The sequence below is a fragment of the Macrotis lagotis genome, chromosome 2, assembly GCF_037893015.1.
Source record: "Macrotis lagotis isolate mMagLag1 chromosome 2, bilby.v1.9.chrom.fasta, whole genome shotgun sequence".
NCBI classification, from domain to species: Eukaryota; Metazoa; Chordata; class Mammalia; order Peramelemorphia; family Peramelidae; genus Macrotis; species Macrotis lagotis.
The window spans coordinates 196,455,241-196,481,353 of record NC_133659.1 but is presented as its reverse complement, the minus strand read 5'-3'; the positions used below and the strand labels follow the sequence as shown (position 1 = coordinate 196,481,353).

The window sequence follows — 26,113 nt, the reverse complement described above, 5'->3', positions numbered from 1 at the left end:
AGAAGGATCAAAACACTCAGTCTGAAGATGAGGAAGCACAAGCTCCTGCATCTAAAGACTCCAAGAAAAACAGAAATTGGGCTCAGACTACGACAGAGCTCAAAAAAGACTTTGAAAATCAAATGAGGGAGTTGGAAGAAAAACTGGGAAAAGAAAGGAGAGAGATGCAGGAAAAACATGAAAATGAAGTCAGCAGCTTAGTCAAGGAAATCCAAAAAAATGCTGAAGAAAATAGCATGCTAAAAACCAGCTTAGGTCAAATGGATGAAACAGTTCAAAAAGTTATTGAGGAGAAGAATGCTTTAAAAAGCAAAATTGGCCAGATGGAAAAAGAGATAAGAAAATTCTCTGAGGAGAACAAATCCTTCAGACAAAGAATAGAATTCAGGGAGATTGATGAATTTACCAGAAATCAGGAATCAATACTTCAAAACCAAAAAAATGAAAAATTAGAAGAAAATGTGAAATATCTCATTGAAAAAAACAACTGATATGGAAAACAGACTTAGGAAAGATAATTTAAAAATTATTGGAATACCTGAAAGTCATGATCAGGAACATTTTCAAAGAATTAGTACAGGAAAATTGCCCTGATATTCTAGAAGCAGAGGGCAAAATAGAAATGGAGAGAATCCACTGATCCTCCCGAGAAAGAGATCCCAAAAAACCAACCCCTAGGAATATTATAGCCAAGTTCCAGAACTCCTAAGTCAAAGAGAAAATATTACAAGCAGCCAGAAGGACACAGTTCAAATATTGTGGAGCTGCAGTCAGGATCACACAGGACTTAGCAGCAACTACATTGGAAGCTCGTAGGGCTTGGAATACAATGTACAGGAAGGCAAAAGAGCTTAGAATGCAGCCAAGAATGAACTACCCAGCAAGGCTGAATGTCCTCTTCTAGGAAAAAAGATGGACTTTCAATGAACCAGGGGAATTTCAAAGGTTCCTTTTGGAATGGCCAGAGCTGAACAGAAGGTTTGATCTTCAGATACAGGACTCAGGTGAAGCATGGAGATTGGAGAAGGGGGTGGAATATGAGGGACTTAATGAGGATGAACTGCATGTATAGAAAAATGATACTGATAATATTCATATGAACCTTCTCAGTTAATAGAGCAGGTAGAGGGAGCTTTTATAGTTGAAGCACAGGAGAAAGCTGAATTTGAAGATAAAATATGGGGTAAAAATGGAGTCAATAGGAAAAAAAAGGGAAATGGCAAGGGAGAAAGAAAAAGGAGAGGGGGGGAATAGGCCAAGATATTTCACATAATAAGATTTTTTTTATTCCAATGAGCTATTGCAATGATATGGAAGGGGGGAGGCAAGGGGGAATGAGGGAACCTTTGCTCTCATCAGAGATGGCTAGGAGAGGAAACAGCAAATATACTCAATGGGGTATAGACATCTGGAGTAAGAAGGAGGGGGGAGCAGGGGGAAGGGGTGGGGATGTGAATAAAGGAGGAGAGGATGGACCATGGGGGGAGAGTGGTCAGATATAACACATTTTCTTTTTTACTTCTTGCAAGGGGCTGGGATTGGAAGGCCTGCCCAGGACCATAGGGCCAGATGGATTCTGGGCCTAAGGGGTGGTATGGGGGCTCAGGGCTTCTTGGCCCCAGGACCAGGGTTCTGTCTGCTGCGCCACTCAGCAACCCTACAGCAGAGTCAGAGTGGAAAGGAGAGAGAAAATATAGTACGTGGTAGTGGAGAAATAAGAAAGGAGGGAGTTGCAATCAGCAATGGCAATGGTGGAAAAATATGGAAGTAACTTTTGTGATGGACTTATCATAAAGAATGTGATCCACCCATGACAGAGTTGTTGGTGTTGGAACAAAGACTGAAGCACATTTTTTTGTTATTATTATTTGCAGGAGGGTGCTGGGTGGGGCTGGGTGGCCTGCCTGGGGTCACATAGCAGGGTGATCTTTGGGTGTCTGGGGCCGGATTTGGACCCAGGTGCTCCTGGCTCAAGGGCCGATGCTCTGTCTGCCACCCAGCCACCCCTACTATTATTACTATTTTATTTTATTTTGGGTCTTTTTTTTTTCTTCCTTTTGGTTTTTGCAGGGCAGTGGGGATCGGGTGGCTTGCATGTCACATGGCTGGGTGATTGTTGGGTCTATGGGGCTGGATGTGGGCTCAGGTGCTCGTGGCTCCAGGGCTGGTACTTCGTCCATTGCGCCACCTAGCCATACCTACAATTATTACTATTATTTTCTTTAATTTTAATTTTTTTTCTCTCCCCTTTACTGTTTTCACCCAAGCAAGTCTATCTATATTCATGGGGGGAGGGGTATTTTGTTTACTTGTAAACAAGAATAATTTATTAATGTAAAAAAAATTTGTACAAAATGAGAATAAAAAATAAATTAAAAAAAACATGGCAAGAACTATATGAACTGATGCAAGTTAAAGAGAGAAAACTCAGAAGATTATTGTGTACAATAACAGCAGTGTTGTAATGAGGATCAGTTATGAAAGACTAGACTACTCTGATCAAAACAATAATCCAAGGGAATCATGATGCAATCCACCTCCAGAGAGAGAAGTGATAAACTCTGAGTGCAATTGGAGTATAATTTTCACACTTTTAAAGTTTTTCTTATCTTTTTTAGAATGAAATTGCTAATATCAAAATATGTTTTTTGTGATTTCACATATCTAATTCATATCATATTGCTTGCCTTCCCAGCAGGTGGGAGAGTTGGTAGGGGAGAATTTGGAATTCAAAATTTTAAAAATAGGTTTAAAAAAATAAATATTAAGGGGTGGGTAGGTGGCACAGTGGATAGAGCACTGGTCCTGGGGTCAGGAGTACCTGAGTTCAAATCTGGTCTCAGACACTTAATAATTACCTAGCTATGTGGCCTTGGGCAAGCCACTTAACCCCATTGCCTTGCAAAAACTAAAAAAGAAAAAAAAATAAAGAAAAATAAATATTAGGGATAGTTAGGAAGCTATGGATAGTGCACTGGTCCTGGAGTCAGGAGAACCTGAGTTCAAATTCAGAGTCAAACACTTTGACACTTATGAATATTAACCTGCATTGCCTTGAAAATAAATGAATAAATATCATTTAAATCAATAAAATAAAATCCATATCTCTGGTTTCACAGATAAAAGGAATTCCTGGCAAAATCTCTTCTACCAATCAATATTTACAACCTCATGTCTTCATTGCCTAGGACTTTGAGATGTTAAGTGACTTGATTAGAATCATACAATCATGTGTCAGAGAAAAGACTTGAACCCAGGTTTTCCTGACTCAAGGACTAGTGCATTTCTTTTATATGCTCAGTGGTGGTAAATCACTTTCCTCTGAGGGTAGACTGGATAATTGAAAATAAGAATAATCCCCTATGGAGTTAGAAGTGAGGGGTTACTATTAAGGATGAAATGGATTTTGTTGAAGAATGTTTTCTACACTCTAAGCTGGGGCTCTGGACTGAGCAGCTGGGCACTGCCATCTAGCTGCCAACTAGACATTTCATTTCCATTCTGTCTGGCTAGGAGATTGGCCCTGGGGTCAGTCTGCAAAGGGTCTGGGGCAACAGTTTCTGCACTTCCTACTCATTCACCTCTGAACTAGGCTCTCTGTACTTTTTGTAGTCCTACATTCACTCAGTTGAACTCTGTTGAGTTCTCTGCTTCACCAAGGGGACAGACTCACTTGGATCATGGGTCTAAAGCTGGAAGGACCCACAGAGACCATCTAGTCCAGAAGAGGAAACTTTGACCTAAAGAGATTGTAACTCACCCACAATCATATAAATAAGTTTCTTAGGCAGGATTTGAACCTAGGTCTCTTGTCTCCAGAGTCAGACTCTTTCTAGTGTGTTATAATAATACATAAGACTCAGTTGTTGTTTTTTATTTTTAAAATGAGAGAGTGAACAAGCTGTCAGTAAACCAACAAACATTTATTAAGTGCATCCCTGAGCTAAATGATCCCTGAGGTGCCTTGTAAGCTCTATCATTCTTTTTTTTTTAAGGTTTTTGCAAGGCAAATGGGCTTAAGTGGCTTGCCCAAGGCCACACAGCTAGGTAATTATTAAGTGTCTGAGACCGGATTTGAACCCAGGTACTCCTGACTCCAGAGCCGGTGCTTTATCCACTGTGCCGCCTAGCCGACCCTGAGCTCTATCATTCTTTAAAAATTTATAACCAAGGGTTCAGACCTTTGCTAGTTGACAGACTCCTCAGCTAACCTCTGCCTTCCACCATAAATCCAATCCTGTGCTGGTCTGATTTTCATGAGGCTGAAGTTCTGAATACTAAAGGGAGTGAGTAAGTGAAAGGAGAAAACTGTCAAGAAAAGACCTGAGTTGGAAGGTAGAGAATGTCAGAAGGGGACCTAGGCAGAAGAGTGATCGGATTATTTGGGAATCATCTGTCCTGCCGGGTATATCTCAGAATCAAGTCAGTTCTGTTTTTTTAACTGTCTGTATAGAAGTGGTAATGCAGCAGAGGGTTGACGGCAGGAACAGGAGCGGGGCTTCAGGGAGTTTTAGGGAGAAGGATGAGGTAGAGAATCAGAAGTGGGGCTACTTTTAGAGCTGTCCCCTGGGTATAATCCCCTGGGCAGGTCACTGGCAGATGGGCAGTGATTCAGATAGACAGCAAGTAGCAGAGAAGACAATTTCTGAATGTTCTTACATATCACAAGTCCATCATGATCATTACAAAAGGAAAGAAGGGCTTTTTGGCTTGTTTTTAATTATTTCTTATTTCCCTTCATTGACATCCTTACTGTTTCTCAAACATGGTGCTTTATTGTCCAACTTTGTGAAATTTCACTGGATGTCTTCTGTGTTCTGATATCCTCCTCTTAGCTTCTCTGGATTCCTTCAAATCAACTATTATCCCAGTTATCCAAAAAACCTTTCCCAGGCTCCCTTAATGCTAGTGCCTTCCCTTCTTCCATTCATCTTCCATCCATCCATCCATCCATCCATCCATCCATCCATCCATCCATCCATCCATCCATCTATCCATCATGTATCTATGCATCTATCATCTATGTATCTATCTATTTATCTATCTAGATATACATGTCTGCTCCATTGTTTGCCCAGTCTCGACTGGTGCCACTGGTTTGGTCAACTGTAGAACTAGCTTTAATTTGAGACAATGCTTTGTGATACAGACCCAAGGTTCCTTTGAGTTTCCCAGAGAAACTGTGTTAGGGAGGGTCAAGTTGGCTTTGTGAAAAAAAGTTGGGGATGGGGCAACATTGAAGATGATTTCTTTTTTAACTTTTGGTCTCCTCCCTCCCCTGCTTCTGCTCCCCTTACCCAGCCTCTTCTGCCCACTGCATGACTCACCTTGGCACAGACACAATGGCTCTAGGGTGGGCACAGAGCCCACTGCCTACTGCTCATCAGCCTGACTCCACTCCTTTCCGAGAAACTCATTGAGCTGAGAGCTTGGGAAGCACCCTGGTTTGGCAGTCATATTCCTGGGATAAAAGCAGTTTTGCCTCTGGGGGGGAGGACATTTTTCTCCTCCCAAACTCCTCAGAACAAAAATCCTTTCAACAAGTGCCCAGGCAAGTAGAAATCAGCAGCCTGAGAATAACTGGGGCAGGGCAGGGTGGGGTGGGGATAAGGGGGAAATGCCTATCTTAAAAAAGCCCAGGAGTCTGGGAATGAAGCTTGAACTCTATGTTATTGAAGTAGGAACACTAAGGTCTGGAGCTAGGACAGTAACCAGAGGTCCCAGAGCAAAGGAGAGGACTGAGGCATTAGAATTCCCAGGCCAAAGTTTACCTGGAAGGGTAACTTATTGTTCCCAACATTCTCCTCCCCTTCTTATTTCCCAGAGTACCAGTCCCTTGCTCCTTTGCCTGGGAATCTAGAGGATCTGATGTGTGGGAACTCAAGGGCTATAAATCTTCAGCAAGATATTGAAGGGGGAAGGAAGAGGATGGAGTGTTGGGGAAGGGACCCTGGGAACTCTCCCTGGGAGACAGTTCAACACAGCCCAGCTTCCCTGGCCATCTGTAAAAGCTTTGTAGAGCTGTCTAGTGTTGGGCTCTGGTGAGAAGCCTTACTCAGTCACTTATGGACCAATACAGCATGGTATTGTTGGGAAGGCCAGGCCATCCTATATTGTCTTTCCCTCACTCATCCTTAACCAACCTCCTCCACATCCCCCAAAGACATTCTTTTCCCTTTCTGTCAAAAAGGTAGACCAGGATCAAGAGATACTAGTTAAGCACCAGAACAGACATCAACAGGGTCCAAATTCTAGCCCTATTTTTGTCACTAGCTACCTAAATGAACTTGGAGAAAACTAAGGACCCCTCTGAACCTCAGTTTCCTCTTTGGAAAAATGAGAGAGAGTTGGATTAAAAAGATCTTCAAGTTCCTTTCCTGTTCTGAAATTTTAGGAGCTAGGTTTCCAGACTGATAAGTCCTGGCCAAACTCCAGGTCTAAAACTGCTGGTGTAAAATGAAACAGGGGTAGAAGGAGAAACTTGGGAAAAGAAAAGGGAAGGCCTCAAGAAGCCTTGTGTTTTGAGTGGGAAGGTCTATGAGGTATGTCATGGTAGAACAATTTATTCCAATTCCCTGGAGAATATCAAAGATTAGCAAAAAAATACAGGGAGACCTTTTTCTCTCTCTCTTCCCTTCAGTAGAATAATGAGATAGGGATGGAGGGAGGGGAGAAGAGGGCTTCCCACCCCAAGGGGGGGCTTTGTTCAGTGCCTCATTATTTTCCAAAAGACAGAGCCAAAATAAACATGGGCAGTGCCAAGTACCAACAGCTCAGGGTAGTGGAGCTGGGTGTGCCTCTCTATAAAGTCCCCTTGGGGCCCTCTGCTCCAGCCAGAACCAGGACCAAGATGGACAGACGGCGCATCACCTCCTCTGCTCGCCGCTCCTATGCCTCCGAGGTTGTGGTACGCTTCCCGGGCACCCGGCGCCTGGCTCCAGTTGCCCGGCTCTCCCCGAGCAGAATGCCATCTCCACTTCCCACCCGGGTTGACTTCTCAATGGCTGAGGCACTCAATGCCAGCTTTAAAGAAACACGGTCCAGTGAACGGGCTGAGATGATGGAGCTCAATGACCGCTTTGCCAGCTACATTGAGAAGGTTCGTTTTCTGGAGCAACAGAACAAGGTTCTGGCAGGAGAGCTCAACCAGCTTCGAGGCAAAGAGCCTACCAAGCTTGCCGATGTCTACCAGGCTGAGCTGCATCGACTCCGATTTCAGCTGGATCAACTGACTGCAAGCAGTGCCAGGCTAGAGATTGAGAGGGATAACCTGGCTGGAGATCTGGCCACCCTGAGACAGAAGTGAGTAGGTGGTTGTCCTAAGGGAAAAGAGAAAGGAGAAGATGCAAGGTGACTTTAATAGGCATGACACAGTAGTTAGGTACTAGGTAACATAGGGCAAGTCAGAACCTCTCTGGGCTTCAATTTCCTTATTGGCAAAATGAAGGGGTTGGAGTAGATGATCTCTAAGGTCTCTTCTCATTTTAAATCTATGATGTTATGGCTGTTTTCCCCAACTTAATAAGCATGCTTCCTGGGTCTACCATGAGACTGAGGAAAACAAGAAGAGATGAGACTTGAAAAGATAGGGTAAGTAGACTTCAGGATCAAATCTGGAAGCCACCAAAGCTTTTCGTTCTCAGTTTTCTCTCCCTGAGAAAATGTGTCCAATTCTTGGAACAGTCACTCACTCTGGAGTGGAAGTATGGGACAAGTGCCAGGTTGCTTGGGCTCTGGTGACTTCTGTCTGATTGGTTTACTCTTGTCATCTTGCTTGACCTCTTTGGGACTTGCAACTGTGTAGAAATCAAGGAAGGAGAAAGGGATGTGAGTGTTAGAGGTAAAGAGAACATTGGGTCCTGGGTGTACATGAAACTGCTGTTATTGCTCTTTAGATTTTGGTTTTGGGGGCCATTCACTTCAATAGTCTGCTCATCCTCTAGACTGTGAGCTGTCTCACTCCTGCGAGTAAAGTCCTACACTAAATCCACAGGAGAGATCCACACATATCTCCAGGGGAGATACCAATCTGAACAGGTGCATAAGACACACATCCAAAATTAGACAAGGATGGACTCTTGGGCAGAGCTAGGGCATTCTAGAGGAATGCTTGGGGAATGGAAAGAAGTCAGGTGAGGAGAGTTAAGGAAGGCACCCAGGAAATGAAGAGGAGTCTTAGAAAAGACTGGGAAAGAAAGAGGACTAAAGAGTGAGGTTAAAGTGGGCTGCCAGAATATGTATAAGACTACTGTTTCCATTATTCTTTATGGTCACCTCCAAGAATTTGGGAGCTCTTTAGTCATTCAATTAATCAGTTTATTCCTACTACAGACTGACAATGCCCCTGTGGACAGAACTTTGTTCTATTCATGGAGGAGAGATACATGCATCACCAGGAACTATCTGGATATATTGGAAAATATAACCAGGAAAGTCCAGGGAACTATTTGGGTTAAGGAGCCAAACTAAAAGGGTTTTGAGATGCTAGGCAGTAGTCTGAGCTGTAGGGTAAGTCCAGTCTGACATTGTGATTTAAATCCAGGGCCGTATTGATAATCTGCTCACATACTCTTAAAAGGAATGTTCTCGGGTAACCTGTGGTGCCCAGGGTTGAGTGGGCAATAGAAATCCAACAGAGAACTCTCTGGGCTATTGGAGGGAGCAGAAAGGAAAGAAGAGGGAAAGGAGTGCTTTCTGTGTGTATGTGTATCATTGTGTAGAGAGATGGAGATGGGTTAGTGGAGTAATGTGTATTTGTAAGCCATAAACTCACATCATGACTTTGGGCAAGTCACTCCCTTGACTCTGGATCTCCATTTTTCTCTTGTGTTAAATGATGAAATGGGACCAGGTGGTGGCTGAGATCCCTTTCAGCCCCAAGAACCTATGTCTAGGATTCTATCTGAAGGGGTTTGTGGGAGCACTTGGACAGCATTGGGGCCAAAGCTTGTGTCCTCCCCTTAAATTTCTTTTTACCCCAGAGGACTGTTTTGTCCCTTCCCTGTAGCCTTCAAGTGTCTCATGGGCAATTTGAGACCACTTTGTGGCATAGTGGGCAGAGTGCTGGCCCTGGAGTCTGGAAGACCTGAGTTCAAATACAACCTCAGACACTTCCTAGTTATGTGAGCCTGGACATGTCACTTTAACCTCTATTTGCTTCAGTTTCTTCTACAGGAAAAATTGGGATGGTAATAATAGCATCCACTTCACAGGGTTGTTGTAAAAATCAAACGAGATCATATTTATAAAAAGGCACTGAATAAATGTTCATTCCCTTCCCTCTAGGCTCCAGGATGAAACCAACCTTCGGATGGAGGCAGAGAACAACCTAACGGCTTATAGACAGGTCAAAGGATTTGGAGGGGCTGGAGGGAACCAGGGAAACAGGCTGCCCCCCCACTATGCTCAGCCTCTCCCTGTCGCTGTCAGTCTGCCCTATCCCCTATTTCTGCCTTTGTCTCTCCTTAATCCATCATCCCAAGGCTCTGTTTACCTTCCCTGTGCCTTCCTGTCTCCTGCCCTCTCTTTTCTCCCTGATGTACTTCTCTGTCCTATTCCCTGGTCCCAGTGAAGAGCCCTGTCCCTGGAGAGCAGAAGCAGGGTCAGAGAAGAGGGATAAGGAGAATGTCTGTCTGTCTGTATGTCTGTGTCTGTATGTCTGTATGTCTGTATGTACGAGTAAGCATGTGGGGTGGGGTGGGGAAGGGGACATCCTAGTCCTTCCCTCCCTTCTGCAGGAGGCTGATGAAGCTGCTCTGGCCCGCCTGGATCTGGAACGCAAGGTTGAGTCTCTGCAGGAAGAGATCCGTTTTCTCAGGAAGATTCATGAAGAAGTAAGAAAGCCAACATGAGCTAGGATTTCCCTTCTCCTTATGTCACTTAACCCCCAAAACACACAGGCACAACTGCACAGTTAGATGTGCAGAAATAACCAATGCTCATCATAGCTACAGCCATAAGCAATCTTCTTCATTCTCCTTTCCTTTCTCTCTATTTCTCTCTTATAACATCTTTTGCTCTGTCTTTCACATACACATACACATACACAATATCTTTTTATCATTGTTTATCTCCTTCTTTGCTTCTGTCTGTCTCGCCCTCCCTCCATGTGTCTTTCATGCACACACCATCTCTCTCTCTCTCTCTCTCTCTCTCTCTCTCTCTCTCTCTCTCTCTCTCTCTCCCTCCCTCCCTCCCTCCCTCCTCTTTCTCCTTCTTCTCCTTCCCTTCTCATTCTTTCCCTTTCCTCTCCCTTTTCTCTCATTCACCCATCTTTCTGTGTTTGCGTCTATGTCTGTGTCTTTCTTTCTCTCCTCCTCTGGCTGTCTCCCTCTTTCATCTCTTTCATTCGCAATCACCTCTAGAACCCTCATCCCTAACCTGAAACTCTCCTGACAGCTAACCTTCCATTTTGGTGCCAGTCTTGTCCTATGCCAGAGTCCCTATCCCCTAGGCAGGAGAGAGGATAAGAGAGGAGAGAGAAGAGGCATTCCATGAATCTATTTACTCAGATTCCTTCCTATCCTTGCTAGAACCATGACTGACTCTTGTCACTATTTCCTTAACTTGTACTCAGGCCCTATTGCTTATCATCTCCAACCCCTTGATCTCTGGGAAGGGAAGAGGAGGGATCAGTGAGGTGGAAGGCAAAAGAGGGTCGGTCAGATCCAGTACCTGGGAGATAGCCAGTCCTCCAACCTGTCCTCTTCCCCATCCAGGAGCTTCAAGAGCTACAGGAACAGATGGCCCAGCATCAAGTACATGTGGAACTCGATGTGGCCAAACCAGACCTCACTGCTGCTCTGCGTGAGATTCGAACCCAGTATGAGGCTGTGGCCTCCAGTAACATGCAGGAGACTGAGGAATGGTACAGGTCCAAGGTAGGCCTGCCCTCTCAAACCTGAGTCCTGGTGTCCCTGCCCTGCTCTGCCCTGCTGGAACATTTTCTTCTCTCTCCTCCCCAACAGAAATACCATTTTACCAGATTCCATATTTGTGAGCTACTTTGTTCTTTTCATCTTTAACATTTATCACTTGCCCTCACAGTATCTGTTCCTCTGAGCAAGGATTGGCATTGGAGGGGATGGAGAAAAGAAAGTCAATGGGTTTAGATGGGAAAAGGAGGGCAGAAACACTCTAGGGTTTCTAAGGTTAATGAATTTTGGGGAGGGTCCTGAGGAAAGAATCAAGATCTGTACTCCATCTCCACTAGATCCATGCTTATTTTGTCTGCACTCCTCCATGGACCTGCATCTTTCCCCTCCCTCACTCCGCCACCCCACACATTGCCAGCCCCAAAGTTTGTCTTCTCCATTAGCCCTATCCAAGTCCACTGATTCTCTTCCCTCCAGTTTGCAGACTTGACAGATGCTGCAGCCCGGAACGTAGAGTTGCTGCGCCAGGCCAAGCATGAGGCCAATGAGTACCGTCGACAGCTACAGTCACTGACCTGTGACCTGGAGTCCCTGCGTGGCACTGTGAGCAAGGAGGGCTGGGCAAGGATTCCACTATTGGGCAAATGGGATGACATAGGCATGGACTAAGACAATGTATCCCCTATGCTCACCCCCAAGGGACTGGGTTGAGGGTGCTTAGGTTATGGTATCTTGGGGTGCTACTAAGGGTGGTGTCTCAGGATGGAGCCCATAAAGACTTGAGCTGTGGGATTTGTTTGGGAAGAACGAGTCCCTGGAGAGACAGATGCGGGAGCTGGAGGAGCGGCATGCCAGGGAGGCAGCTGGATACCAGGAAGCATTGGTGAGACTGGAGGAGGAGGGGCAGAGCCTCAAGGATGAGATGGCTCGACACCTGCAGGAGTACCAGGAGCTGCTCAACGTCAAGTTGGCCTTGGACATTGAAATTGCCACCTACAGGAAACTACTGGAAGGAGAGGAAAGCCGGTAAGCTTTAGTTGCTAGGGCTAGTTAAGGCTTCCACACTCTGGACCCTGACTAGGAGGTCTCATCCTCAGAACCCAAATAGTCATTTTGGTACATAAGATTCTCCATGAAAAGTGACACTAAATATATACCTTCAGATGGGTAAGAGAAGAGTTCATCTGGCTTATGACCACAAGTATACTCTCATAGTTTTCTATTTCAACTAATATTTCTTGCTAAGCTCAGTTATATCTTGCAAAGAAATGAAAATACTGTCATCACCATTTAAATTTAGATAAAGCCCTAGTTGCCTTGCCCTAGTCTGACCTCACTCTATTCTCATCCTAACTTATGGACCTCTTGCCTTTATTCTCATGACTCTTTGGCCCATTTGGCTCCTGATGTCTCATTCCTTGCCCATCATTGCTTCAGAAAATAGCTAGAACCTGCTTCTTTAGCATCAACAATGCCCACCCACTTTCTGTGGTCTTTGGTGTCCTCCCTAGCCTTACCTCCCCCAGTCTTTCAAGGCCTACCTCCATTCCTAGCATTCCTCCCCTTCCCTGTCATCACTTCCTATGACACTTCTACTCCCTGCTTCTCTATACCCATACCTAAAATTCAACTGCTGGGGTGGCTAGGTGGTACAGTGGATAGAGCACCATCCCTGGAGTCAGGAGTACCTGAGTTCAAATCCGACCTCAGACACTTAATAATTACCTAGCTGTGTGGCCTTGGGTTAGCCACTTATCCCCATTACCTTGCAAAAACCCTAAAAAATAAAATAAAATAAAATTGAACTGTTGAGAATTCTTCATCTTCTTTCTCCTCCTCCTCCTACCTTAGGATTTTTCCATACCTTCCCCAAAACTTCTTCTAATCCTACTCTGTATCATCAAAGTCATCTCTCCCTTCTTCATGGGTCCATCTCTTTGAGAAGTGCTTACAGCACTTCTTTCCTCCTAAAAAAACCTTAATTCTCCATCATCTGATATTATCTGTCAGGGAGGCCAGGACTTTAAGCAGGAGCCCATGAAACCTAGAGTGCACACATTTCCATGACCAAGGAGAAAGATCACCCAGATTCCAGATCTCCTAGTCACAGATGGAATGAGTCTGGAAAGGGCTGTTAATAACTGGGACAAATAGAGACACCCAAGACTGTTTTGACCCTCACTTTCTGCCCTGACTTTCCATGAGAGCAAAGAAAGTTTGAGGTCTCCCCCATCCCCAGATCTTTCTACTCCTGTTCATCCTGCTCATTCTTTGTTCCCTTTTAGCATCACCATTCCAGTACAGACATTTTCCAATCTGCAAATCAGAGGTCAGTGGGGATGTCTGGAGGGAGGGAGCTGGGTGAAGTGTAAAGCTTGGCAAGGGAGAAGACCCACTGAGGACCCTGATGGGAAAATTCCTATTGATTGGTTCTTACCACTTATTCTCCCAACTGAGGCTCATTCTTTAGATGTCTAAAGGGGGGGGGAACAGAAAGTAGTCCCCTAGCTTCCCTCCCATTCTATCTCACAATAATCCTCTGATAATTTTCAAGGGAGTGGGTTTCCTCCCATAGCTAAGGGAAAAAGAGGCAATGTGACATAAGGAGATAAAGATCTGGACTTGGAGTCTAGGAACATTAAACAATTATTTTTTAATCCCTAATATGTTCCCCTATTACACACAGTTTATCTTCATTTCCCCTCCTTGATTCCTATTTTGTTTTGAAAATTTGCTCCTCAATTCAGCCTTTGGCTTGGTTTTCTCATTCCTCTGGTTATATTGCACTGTGGCCAGAGCAGAGAATTATGTCCCCAAGAGCTTTTATTGTATTGGGTAAAGTTTTATATTTTCTGTTCTTAATTTTAAAAACAGGCAAGTAGAGTATTTAATCTCTTTTTCTCCCAAGAGGGAGAGAAACAACTAATGAAGTTGCTTTTAACTTCTTCAATGTGATCCCTGACTCATTTTTGCTATGAGTCAGTGACTTTTGTCCTCCACTTCTATGCTAGGTGATATTTTTGGGGGGTAGCAGGAGAATGAAATATTGTCTTGGGGTTCAGATTGTATGACTGGGGGGTAGGTTGTGGAGTGAGGTAGCTGGGGTCCCTGGTGCCAAGAGTGCCTGCCCATATGAAAGTGGCCTTTTTTTGTATGCAGAGACCAGCCTGGACACCAAGTCTGTATCAGAGGGGCATCTCAAGAGAAGCATTGTAGTAAAGACTGTCGAGATGCGTGATGGAGAGGTAACTGACTGGACTCTGGAAAGGAACCCTTCCCACCAGCCCAGGACTATGAGAATTCAGTATCAGGTTTCCCAGGGGCCCAAGATGGTGGGGGGGACATAGTCTGTTTCTCAGGGGCAGAGATAATATGGAAGGGAAAACAATCTGAAGATAGAAAGAAGCCCAAACTGCTGTCCATTCTTCCCCTTCTTCCCAATTACTCTGACCAAGATTATAATCTGTAGGTAGAAATATTATCCCTATTTTTAAAAAAAGTAACTGTCTGGAAGTGCCTGGATAATTTGAACAAGGTCACACATTTAGTGTTAGAACCAGAATCTGAATGAATACAGAAGATCACTATTAAGAGTAAAGGATGTGGGGCGGCTAGGTGGCATAGTGGATAAAGCACTGGCCTGGAGTCGGGAGTACCTGAGTTCAAATCCGACCTTAGACACTTAGTAATTACCTAGCTGTGTGACCTTGGGCAAGCCAGTTAATCCCATTGCCTAGCAAAAACCTAAAAAAAAAAAAAATAAAGGAGTAAAGGATGCATAAGTATGTCCCTTTCCTACATTTGACTCAGATGTGAGTAGGAAGATGGAGTCTGGAGATATGGACCTAAGTGTCCTAAGTCAGGGAAAAGTCCTGCCAATAGAAGATAACTTTGGCTAACTGTGTCTTGTCTTTCCCTTCCATCAGACATGTCCTATCTCTCTCCATCTAGGTCATTAAAGAGTCTACGCAGGAGCACAAAGATGTGTGAAGCGGGGTTCATCCAAATAGCCCCTACAACAGGGGTAGAGTAGCTACTATGGTCCCTAAGTGAGAAGTTGTAGGAGAGTTATCCATTTACAAGTCCCATAATATTGGGTTCTCCTTCCTCCTCCACTCCCCAAGCGACTTTGTCTTAGGTTCCCATCAGCATTAGGGCTGATGCCTTATTTGCCATGATTTCTCCACTTCTCCTTTCCTCTTTCTAACTGGACAGGATGAGCCTCTAGTGTCTGATTTCTGTTGCTAATCATAAAGACATTTTTTACAGGGACTTCGAAATCATTATGGTTTAGGCTAGTAGGAAGGAGATTAAATCAGAGGGGAGAACATTGCTGGAGGTTGCTCCCCCTTGACCTCCCCACATCATTGTTTCTATGGCAACTATTGCCAGGGCACCAGAAAGCCCAGAGCTTGTCATTCCTAAACCAGAGGGAAGGAAGGGTGGTGTTGGAGCTTGTGGGGGTGAAGTTAGGGGTTGTCTGGGCCCCTTATTATCAGGCTACAGGAGAATAAAAGATCTAGCAAAGGGAAGTTAGGGGTCCTCAGGACAAAGAGGTTGATCTCCTGTTCTCTGGCCCTAACATGAGAGAGGCTGGAGATATTCATGGAGGTAGTTATTCCTCAGTTATTAATCATTATTCCCACATATGTATTTATATTTTAAGGTTTACAATTCACCTTTGCTTGCAATAAGCCTGTGAGATAGACAAAATTATCACAATTTTAAAGAAGGCTCAGAAAATATAAAATCATACAGCTAGCTTTAGAAACAGGCTCTGAACTCAGTTCTCCTGACCCAAATCCAATATTCTTTTCCTTTGTCTTCGGATTTCTAGGAGAATAAAATACCCCTGATGACTTTAGGAGTCATTAATCCAGTACACTGTCTCTTGTTTCCCACAGATCTTAGGATCATAGATTTGGAGCCAGAAGGGACCCTCTAGACAAATCCTTTCATTTTAGAGATGAGGAAACTGAGACTCACAGGCCATTTACTAGCTAGGTGACCTTGGACAAATCACAAAGTAAAGCGAAGTTCTGAGAATCAATATTGCAATGCACCTTACCCCACCCCCAAGATATAGTTGCAGTAAAATCATTTAAGGGGTTTAAGGCCTGGAAAGTGCTTATACTTGGAATAACAAGTCACTTGGAGTTCCATTCTGAGCTCTTCAACTTGGAGGGGAGGGAAAGAGAATAGAATATTTTTTAGTATAGGAATGTCTCTGGTATATGTGGAGAGAGAGGGGGGTTTCAGATGTAGGAAGGGAGCAGAGAAGAGAACTATACAGCTAATTCCCAGTTTTGGATCAGCAGAAGATCTAAAGAAGTTCAAAGGGCGACTTGAAATTCTGATCTGCAAGAAACCAGAGGGTGGAAATCCAGTCCAATTGAACTTTCTCACCCTCTTCCCTTTTCCTCAGTTGGACCCAGTGGACAGAGCCCAGATCAAAACTACTTTCATGCTTCACTAACTGCTTCATCTAGTCTCTCTGATCATGACAATTAAGAAGTTATCATCCAAGGGGGCGGCTAGGTGGTGTAGTGGATAAAGCACTGGCCCTGGAGTCAGGAGTACCTGGGTTCAAATCCAGTCTCAGACACAATAATGACCTAGCTGTGTGGCCTTGGGCAAGCCACTTAACCCCGTTTGCCTTGCAAAAATCTAAAAAAAAAAGTTATCATCATCTAATATTAATATTAAATTCTGTTGGGGAAAAGTACAGCTAAGAGACTACCAAGCTTAGAGGAACATGTAGTCTATTTCCTAGGCCCTTTTCTTGTCTAGTCATAGTCTTTTTTGTACTTCACCACCTCCATAGACCTACACTTTTCCTATATTTTTCCATTTTTTCTCTTCGTAAATTGGATTCTAATTCTGATTTCAATTTTCCCTTCCTTTTCTCCCTCTCAAAAATTCAAATTAGAGGGTCTATAATTTTCCATTTCTTGACTGTAGAGTCAAACTTAGTAGAGCCTTCCTTTTCCTCAATAATTTCCCCAGCCCCGAAACACCCAGGCTAGGTACTGTGGGGGCTCTATATACACTGCAGAGACTGCCTGGATAATAGCAATACCCATCCTCTATCCTTCTCTCACAAATTGTTGACTAGTGGTATTTCTAATGTATTAATAACTGCAGCACCTCCCTCCCTCTCTCCCAACTATACACACTAGCCATTTTTTAAAAATGGAAAAACTAAGGAATTCAGAGATTGGGGTAAAGAGGCATAGGTTTAAAAACTACACTTAATTCAGTGTGTCTCCTTAATATTCTGTATGAGGTCTTGCTGAGCCATATGGTTGGTAGTGGAGGAATACAGGGACCCTAATAAATGATCTGGGGGGCATTCATTCCAAGACTCACACTTCACACTGACAGGCCAGACCTTGGAAGATAATGGAGAACCTTTCCTCTTTCTCAAGGTTCCTTTGAGCATGACTTTTCCTTAGTTCTGTCACCTTGCTGCTTCATCATTGCATTACTTTTAATTTTGTCAATTGCAGAGGATAAATAATAAAGTGTGATCTGCATTCTCTGGAGTGAGGACCTGATTTGTTTTTGAGAGGTACCATGGACAGAACTCAGACAGGAGCAAACTTTGCTGTCTCCCTAGCTGAGAGCCACCAATGGTTCTTTCCTCTTTTCTTCTGGTTCTTATCCCACACCAATTTCTCCAATTCCATCCAAATTAGGGTTTAACTAGGATTCTCTGTGTTAGTTCTCGAGTGAGTGTCCCCACATAGGTCCAACAGCTTTCTTAACCGATCTCACCTTATGTTCACACTTCATGTCTCTACCACAACTTTCCCTAGTTCAAAGTCCAGAAAAGACCTGAACTTTGTCTCAATATTATTCACCCTAGAACCCCTACCCTTTTTAAATTTCTTCTGATTGTCCCAGTCCTTCACATCCCCTGCCAACCTAGCAACTCTGACCACTGGAGCATAGAGGCTGAGAAAGAACCTGTAGCTGCATTTTGAGAAGATGGGAGACGATGGATGAATGCACTATCACACATAGATACATTTAATGTGTTTAGTTGGCTTTAATGAACTGTTTTGTTCCAATCCTTTTTAATAAAGGGAAGGTCACCGGATAGAAGAAAAGGAAGGGAGCCCATCATCTTTTATTTTTCCCACTAAACAAATGCCTACTTAACCCTCTATTAAAGATCTAAGACTCCATATCTTGGCTCTGCCCCTCCTCCCACATACCTACTTTAGGGGAAGAGATAGATAGAAGAGGTTCCTGACCCCAGATTGTTATCTCTTCTACACCCAAGTCTATGCTAATGATACTATTCATTCAATAATAAGTTGGGAAGTTATAACCAATAGTGGGTATTCCTACTTCTCTAGTCTCCACTTACCATTCATTGTGCAGTATCATTAGAATTCCAACCATTTAACTAATATATTTAATAAATAATTGGTCTTCAAGGTCTAAGGGGAAAAACCTATAGATCAGGACAGCAGGTAAAGAAGTAACAGCAACAACGGCAAAAGTGAATAAGGATGAAGACAGCTGTGATGAACGCATAGCCCACCAGGGCAGCCTGCAGGGCATATCGGGTCTCAGGGTCGGAGAGAGAAGGATAATAGCGACCCCGAGATGTTACAGTCAACCGGAAGCCAGCCACCATCTCCCCTTCTCGCCAACAGTAATAGATTCCCCTGTCATTTAACTGGATGAAACGGATATGGAATTGGTTGCCATGGTCAATGAATACCCTCATGGATCGGTTGACTCCCTTCAAGAAGCTGGTGCGGTATAGACGGAGGTGGTCCTTGTCCCAAGCTACAGCATGTTCTGGACGAGCCCCAGGGCAGGAGATGATAAGCCTATAGCCAAGTCTATGTTTATGGTACTGAATGGGTACTTTGGGAACCCAGGGCTTGCTGCCCAGCTTCGAGATGAGAGTATAGACAGCCAGCAGTCCCACCTGTGGTTTCTCCTTGCAGGGTACCATGCAGCTTCGGATCATCAGCTCAGGTGGATGGTGGTTTCCTGCCATAATTCGCAGATTTCTTGGAACTGCATGGGAACCACAAGATACCACATCAGGCACAGTCTTTTGGAACCGGGGGGAAAGGCCTGGTTTATTCAGGTAGCAGAGACCAATGCGCCATTGTTCCCCCCGGACACCACAGCGATCACAGTGGGTCCATTCCCAGAAGGTAGTGAAGATAAGGAGGTTCCCTTTCTTCTCATCCTTAGGAGGCTCCTGGTCTTGGTCAATGAATGCTGCTATCATCTTTTGACTGCTTTGTATGTCCACATCATAGCCATAGAAATAATCACCGTGACGTGTCCCACAGAAATAGAGCCCCGAGTCCTTAGGCTGCGCCCGGAATACCAGTAAGCTGAACATTCGGATGCTGAAGCGTGCCAGTATACTGCTGCCCACTCGCACTTGTCCCGAATCAACCACCATCCGCCCATCAAAATCTGTCAGGACTTTGGTGTGGTGGCTCCCTAGTTGCTCCTGATAATACCAGACTACAGAGGCTACCTCCTCAGGCTTGCAGTGACAGGGGAGCTCAAAGCTCATGTCAGACAGGTAAGCTGCATTATCAAACATCAAGAAGGCAGGACAAGGGGTCTTCTGAAAAACATTCTCCTTTTCTACCAATTCAAAAGCCTTTAGACTTTCCCAGCTCCAAAGTAGCAGCATAGAAGTGTGGACCAGGTTCATACTGGTAAAACCAAAGAGCCAGATGGGAAGGAGGTGGGATAAAATCAAGGAGCTAAAAAGCTTTGCACTCTAGAGGCCTCTCCAGAAATGATGCTGTGTTGAAGGGGGAAAGTTAACAGGGAATTGCAGCTGTGATAAGAACAACTAAGTTCTTAAGGTAGGACCTTTCTGAAGAGTAAATAGAGCTCTACGGACTGTTTCTTTCTTTTTTTATTCCTATTGAAAATTAGAATGTTTTTAGACCTGATCCTATCTCATGAAAAAAAAATCATTCTAGAACCAGTGTTTCTCTTTGTTCTAGAATGCCTATGTGACCAGGTCTGATGGTATCACTTCAGTCTTCATACTTGACCTTTTAGCTGCAATGGACACTGTTTACAACACTCTCCTCATGGGGAGATGCTCTAATCTCCCTATGATCTCATGACATTCTTCTCTCCTGGTTCTCCTCCTCCAGTAACACCCCTATGATTGCTCTTCAGTCTCCTTTGCTACCTCACCACCCATTTTTAGATTTCCTGTGAATGTTCCTCTTCTCTTTTCCATGACTTCTTCATATCACCTCCATGTAGATAGCTCATAGATCCATCTATCCAGTCCTAGTTTCTCCTTTGAACTTCATTTGTACTTCAATTGCTGAGTGAACATTTCAAACAGGATGCCTCAAAGGCTTAGGCATTTCTGTTCAACATTCCCAAAATGAAATTCATTATCCTTCCCTCCCTAAACCTTCCCTATATCTGTCAAAGACACTTAATTTTCCATTCTCCTAGGTCTATAATCTCAGAGCTAAACTTGAATCCTTTCCTTTATCCCTACCCCCCATACATCCAATCAATTGATAAATCTTGCTGTGTGTATCTCTATAACATCTCTGGCTTATGACTCATCTCTCTTTACAGAGGTATTACTTTAATTCAGGAACTCATCACCTCTTGCCTCTTTATTATTGTTCCCCACACCAATCCAACTTCCACACAGATGCCAAAGTGATTTTCCTTAAGTTTATATTCCTCCCTTATTCAATAAACTTCAGTGCATCTCCAGTGTCTCTAGGCTAAAACAAACTCTGGTTAGCTTTTCAGGCCTTCACAACTTAACCCCAATCTATCTTTCCTGCGCCATTATATATTCCTTCCCTTCCTGCATGCAGAGCTGGTCAAATCTGTTTTTTTTCTATTTCTCACACTTGGTACCATCTCTTATCTCTGAGTCTTTGTAATTACCTGCCCACATGCCCAGAATGTTCCCCCGCTCTGCACCATCGCCTTATAGAACCCCTCGCTTCAAGCCCACACTACCTTCTACACAAAGCCTTTCCTGATCACTTCTACTGATACTGCCCTCCCCAACTATCTGCTTACATAAAAGTAATGGTGCTGATGGGATGTAAACTCTTTTTATTTCTTAGGTTGTAATTGCAGTTCCTGAAATATAACAGACATTTAATAAATGCTTGTGATAGCCTTGCACCCACAGCCCTCACCCTATCTCCTTGGGAACAAAATTTTTATCTTTCATAAATCCTGGAGGATAAACATGTCTATATCCTGGCAATTCTGAACTACCCTCCAGAGCCAGGGTAACCTGACAAACCCCTGATGGTGACTCAAGATTTCCCATAGTCCAACTCGGAAAAACTCAATTCTTGGGGAAAATGTTATCCCCCCCCCCATAGGATGTTAAAGTCTGTCAATAAAATGTCTTTATTGGCATAGGGTAGATCCATGTAGATATTAATGGACATAATCACAGATTTTAAAAATCTGCTTGCATAGTTTGGTGATAAGCATCAAGGTGGAAGATTTTAAGGGTACAATTCTTAGCAGATTTTTAAAGACAAGAAAGCAAATTTCTCAGTTTCCTTATGTTCCCATAAGAGCCTTTGGCTGCTTGGAGTCATACAGATCTAAATAGATTCATTTAAAGTTAGGGTGGATGAAACCAACCTTTTGCCAGTTATGGAAGAACAAGGCTAAAAAGGAAAAGTGTGAGGTCAGGTGGCAAGATGGCCAACAATATTAAGAATTGTCTAGGACAAACAAACCTCCAATAGCTGGTTAGGTTGCTTTTTTGTCTTAAGAAAGATAGTATCTCTAGTCAACTTGGTATATCTCTGATAGCTCCTGGAGAAGTTTCTCATCCCTATCATTCCCAGAATATGGCTTCTCTAGCTCATGTTCCTTATAGATCAGTTCTTTCTCTATGGGCCTGGTATTATCCATACTTTGGAGTTTCTGAAACAATTTTTGGCAGCTCGTTCTCTCAGCATTGCTCAGCAGGCTCAAGTTGAGGCCAAATCGGCCAGTTCTGGACAGACTATGAAGGATCCCCAGTACAGCAGTACAGTCAGCTGTTTTAAAATTCTCTTCCAATGTTATTAGCAGTTCACCCAGAAGTCCAAAACCCACATCTACCCGGAAAAGGTGGCCTAGGGTGGGAGCCCCAAGCTTTAACAGGGTCTGGTAGCGCTCTGGTCCATTCCGTAAGTGGTGACGCCAAGCTCTGTAGAAATCTGATGACGTCTCAGGCTGACAGTCTCCCTTCTAAGTCAAAGGGAAAAGTAAAGGAAAAAAAAAGGACACCGAGGAATCAACATTAGCAGACTCTATTCCTAGTTTTTCTTTTGACTCAATTTTCATCTTAGGAAAAATATAACCCTTTGTGGACCTCAACTTCCTCATAAGAAAGGCTATTTTAAACCTGCCCCTTCTCAGGCACTTGGGGATTAGGATATTAAAGTAACAGCATGATTTAACATCATCCCAATGAAAATTTATGAAATGTGAATATAGTATATGCTAAGATGGGAAGACTAACCAAGGATCTCAGAATTCTAGAGGTAGGTATGGTTGGCTGAGAGGTGACAGATCCTGTCTCCTCATCCAAACTATAATGTCTGCCCATTCAGTGGGACTGCACCTAACACTGTATGTCTTTAGTAGAATGTTCTCTGGAATACTAAGCCCCTGAGTCTCTCTGCTCCCTCTACTGAATTTGTTACCATTTCTGCTAGTTATAGCTCTGTAAACAATTGTTGAACTGAAAAATATAATGCAACATAGATCTTAACTTGTGGTTTTTCTAAGTCGATATGCCACCCTGCAGGGATCCATTTCTATTTGAGTTTGGCACTTCTGCTCTATAGAGTACACAGAGGCTGGCCAAGGTTGAAGAATCTAAGAGACAGATCCAATTGGCTGAAATCCTGACAGACCTCCTTATCCAGATCATGAGTTGGCTCTTTGTACTTATAACAGCCCAGAGTCTGTACACCTTAAATGTGAATGAATGGAATTTCTTGAATATAAGGGGAATGAAGCTTTTCCCCAAGGCAATGACATGGTAGGACCTGAATAATTCTTCCCAGAGATGTACATTTCCATACCCTTCTCTTGAAGTCCTCAGGATGCCTAAGGCACAAATACCCCCTTGGAACTCCTGAAAGATGGGTCCTCCCCATGACTGCACACACAAATGGGACTTGTGCTTAGTAGACTGTCCTCTGGGATGCTGAGCCCCTGCAGCCCCTACTCTCAGCTCTTAGCTCAGTGAAGAACATACAAAGATGTTTAATGTTTATTAACTAATTGAACTGGATTTGATCTAGGGCCAGTTTCTGCTAGTTACAGCTCTGTAAAGTTTTGTGAATTAGGTAATTAAAGAAGAGAAGAGTTACAAGTGAGGGTTAAGACTCTTCAAATGCCTATGGAATAGCTAGTTCACCTGAGAGACATCAGTGCTCTCCTCCTGAGTGATGCCTGGCAGGGCAGTGGCACTCTTCCCATGGCAGTTCCAAGGAACCATCTTTTTGATTCCCATCTTGTCTTTCCGTTCCAATGGCTTCAAGTGTGAGGCAAGGACAATGTCCCTATGGGCAAAGGACAGGGAAGAATCACCATGCTGGGTGGGGAATATTAAGCTGCTACCCTAATGGCTTCTGAACACTGTAACTTCAGTGGTATGAACATGGTGCTATAACTGTTGAAGCCAATTGGGCCATGTAATACAGGCACAATGGCTCCAGGGGGAAAAAACTGCATGAGCCAACCTGAACTCTTCATAGGAAGCCACCTTCTGCTCCACAGCCCGGAACTTGGCAGCATTCTCTCTTTGGTATTTCTCATCAGCAGCTAGTGCAGCCTGCAACTCCTTCTCCAGAGCCCTAAAGTCAATGGTATCAGTCTTCTCCATGTCTGCAACCTGGGAGTGAAAAGAATTGGTAAAGCCCAGCAGTGAGACATTACCAGGGGAAGAAGCTACTCATCATGGTAACTCTTTGCCATCCAAAAAAGGCAGAAGCACTTTGTACAAATTATCACTCATCTCAAAAGGATACAAAAGTTGTCTCCTCTTTTTAAGGAGAAAGGCTCTGAGATATGTAACAATGGTGTAAGATCCCAATATTTCACAGAGAAGAATAGTAAATAGCATTTATAGAATTCTTTTAAGGTTTACAAAAGGCCTTATATATCCGTTATCCATACACAGACATAAATTACATCTGTTTATTCCAAAACAACACTGTGAGGTAGATACTGTTATTATTCCCATTTTGTGGATGAGGAATCTGAGGCTCAGAGATAGTAAGTGGTATCTGAGGCTCAGCTCATCTAATTCCAAGTTCAGTATTCTATCCACTATAGTGATTTTCTTTTTTTTAGTTTGGTTTTTTTTTTTTGGCAAGGCAAATGGGGTCAAGTGGTTTGCCCAAGGCCACACAGCTAGGTAATTATTAAGTGTCTGAGGCCGGATTTGAACTCAGGTCCTCCTGACTCCAGGGCCGGTGCTCTATCCACTGTACTACCTAGCCGCCCCCACTATAGTGACTTCTAAATTCATGATGCCACCTACACCTGATTCTAAACTAAAGCCTAAATGGGCACATGGGCTGTCAGTCCCTTTATTGAAGCAATGGTTTCAAAAAAGTCATTTGAAGCTGGAGGTACCTCATTATTCAGATCCTAGGAATTCTTCCAAAGAACTCTATCAGGAGTGCACTGTTAATGTGAAGAGCAGATAGCTTCACTTAGCAGATGTGACTCCAGTTCCTTTTGAGGACAAATTCCAAGTCCCGTCCATCCTAGTCAGTTGTAATTGGGGTGGCAGTAGAACCCCACAACTGTTGCTAAATTTTCAAAGGGGCTGAGTGACATTTTCCAGTTTCCTCAGCCATAATAACTGAACCAGGAGGAGAAATAAGATTATCAGAAAGAACTGTTTAGGGGCAGCTAGATGGCGCAGTGGATAGAGCACCGGCCCTGGAGTCAGGAGGCCCTGAGTTCAAATCCGGCCTCAGACATTTAATAATTACCTAGCTGTGTGGCCTTGGGCGAGCCACTTAACCCCATTGCCTTGCAAAAAACCTAAAAAAAGAAAGAAAGAAAGAAAGAAAGAACTGTTTAGGATGGATGCTTCATGACCCTGTGGACCTGCTCTCTGCTATTATGTGATTCCCAACTCAGAGAACACCTATAGCAGCAGGGGGTGTAATTAGAGAAAACCCAACGCCTAGAGGCCTGGGCCTAGCACAGATCAGACGCTTCCCTGAATTCAACTGCGGCAGAAAAATGAACCAAGGTTAGTCTGGTCCCTTCTTCCCTTTCCCTCCCAGCCCTGGTCCCCGGCGCCTCGGGGAGGACGGGGCTCCCCGGGGCTCCCACACTCCCGGGGCTGCCCTTGCTCTCGGCTCGCTGGCAGACTGAGCTCTGGGAAGCCCCCGCAGGACACGGCGGTCCAAGCGGGTCTGGAGGAGGGTCCCGAGGCCCAAGGGGCTACCGGGAGGGCGCCCGCCTCTAACCACGGCTCAGGGGCTCTGCCCGCCGCACTGCGGGCCTTCCGCCTGTGCCACCTGCCCCGAGAGCTACAAGAACAGGGCACGGACCTTCCCGAAGCTCCGGGCCAGGCGGCACCACCTCTGCCCTCCCGCCTCCTTCTCCTTCCCGGCGGAGGAGCTCAGCCTCCAGCCACGCCGAGCCGGTTGCCTAGCAACCGGGAGACTCAACCTGACCACGTGATCCCGCCCAAGGCCCCTCCCCGTCCGAGCTGCCTTCGAGACGCCTGATCAGAAGAACGCCGCGCTTACTTGTTGGATCTCACCGAGGCCGCGAGGGCCTTACTATTTCACGTCCGACCTGTCGCCGCGTCCCCCACCCCCCACGCAAACCAACCCCCTCACCCCGGCCCGGGACTATCCTCGGTCTGGCAACTCAGGCAGAGGGGCTGTCCACGGCGGGAAGGGGCGTGGCCTAGAAATCGCGCGGGGTCCTTCTTCACGAGCGTCGCACGTGTTCCGGCGCGCGTCCGGGAGGCCTGGCGGTCCTTCCTAACGAGCGTCGCAGGTGCCGGCGCGAAGAGAGCGCGGTGTCGGAATTCGGAGCTAAACCCGCAGGTGAGGAGTTACCGGCCCCGAACTGTGACGGGGTGAAATACGAGGCCGGCAGATGGGGAAAGGGGTGGACCTCAACCCCCTCCCCCCCAAAAAAAGCAACCTTTTACTGAGAGGGAAACCGAGGCCTAGGGGAATAAACTGATTGTT

At 44.6% G+C, this 26,113-nt stretch overlaps 4 protein-coding genes across 4 annotated transcripts in view; 2 read left to right on the top strand and 2 right to left on the bottom strand.

Annotated features, from left to right (window-relative positions):
* The first annotated feature begins 6,850 nt into the window (after positions 1-6,850).
* Positions 6,851-17,377, top strand: GFAP (glial fibrillary acidic protein). Its single transcript, XM_074220601.1, has 9 exons — positions 6,851-7,302; positions 9,286-9,346; positions 9,738-9,833; positions 10,719-10,880; positions 11,352-11,477; positions 11,680-11,900; positions 13,160-13,203; positions 14,034-14,119; positions 14,826-17,377. The coding sequence occupies exons 1-9, from the start codon at positions 6,851-6,853 to the stop codon at positions 14,862-14,864; spliced, it is 1,287 nt and encodes a 428-aa protein (XP_074076702.1). The 3' UTR covers positions 14,865-17,377.
* A 549-nt stretch (positions 17,378-17,926) lies between these two features.
* FAM187A (family with sequence similarity 187 member A) lies at positions 17,927-20,824 on the bottom strand. The gene has a single exon (XM_074224341.1). It carries the CDS (start codon positions 19,573-19,575, stop codon positions 18,337-18,339), a length of 1,239 nt encoding a protein of 412 aa, XP_074080442.1. The 5' UTR covers positions 19,576-20,824; the 3' UTR covers positions 17,927-18,336.
* Positions 20,825-20,979: 155 nt separating this feature from the next.
* On the bottom strand, positions 20,980-25,556 carry DNAAF19 (dynein axonemal assembly factor 19). The gene is made up of 4 exons (XM_074224342.1): positions 25,460-25,556; positions 23,627-23,778; positions 23,302-23,446; positions 20,980-22,121 (listed from the first exon to the last, which is right to left on the bottom strand). The coding sequence occupies exons 2-4, from the start codon at positions 23,767-23,769 to the stop codon at positions 21,672-21,674; spliced, it is 738 nt and encodes a 245-aa protein (XP_074080443.1). The 5' UTR covers positions 23,770-23,778; positions 25,460-25,556; the 3' UTR covers positions 20,980-21,671.
* Positions 25,557-25,879: 323 nt separating this feature from the next.
* The window catches only part of EFTUD2 (elongation factor Tu GTP binding domain containing 2), a 38,854-nt gene continuing 38,620 nt past the window's right edge, over positions 25,880-26,113 (top strand). Inside the window, exon 1 of the mRNA XM_074224338.1 lies at positions 25,880-25,966. The gene's annotated coding sequence lies outside the window, so the exon portion shown is untranslated. The remainder of the gene's footprint in view (positions 25,967-26,113) is intronic.

Excerpts from the sequence above, each read along its gene's own strand:
- FAM187A (XM_074224341.1), bottom strand. The coding sequence starts at position 19,575 with ATGAACCTGGTCCACACTTCTATGCTGCTACTTTGGAGCTGGGAAAGT.
- GFAP (XM_074220601.1), top strand. The coding sequence starts at position 6,851 with ATGGACAGACGGCGCATCACCTCCTCTGCTCGCCGCTCCTATGCCTCC. Across the intron at positions 9,347-9,737 it reads ACCTAACGGCTTATAGACAG|GAGGCTGATGAAGCTGCTCT; the intron begins GTCAAAGGATTT and ends TCCCTTCTGCAG. Across the intron at positions 14,120-14,825 it reads TCGAGATGCGTGATGGAGAG|GTCATTAAAGAGTCTACGCA; the intron begins GTAACTGACTGG and ends CTCTCCATCTAG.
- DNAAF19 (XM_074224342.1), bottom strand. The coding sequence starts at position 23,769 with ATGGAGAAGACTGATACCATTGACTTTAGGGCTCTGGAGAAGGAGTTG. Across the intron at positions 23,447-23,626 it reads GCTTCCTATGAAGAGTTCAG|GGACATTGTCCTTGCCTCAC; the intron begins GTTGGCTCATGC and ends CTTTGCCCATAG. Across the intron at positions 22,122-23,301 it reads AGAGCACTGATGTCTCTCAG|AAGGGAGACTGTCAGCCTGA; the intron begins GTGAACTAGCTA and ends CCTTTGACTTAG.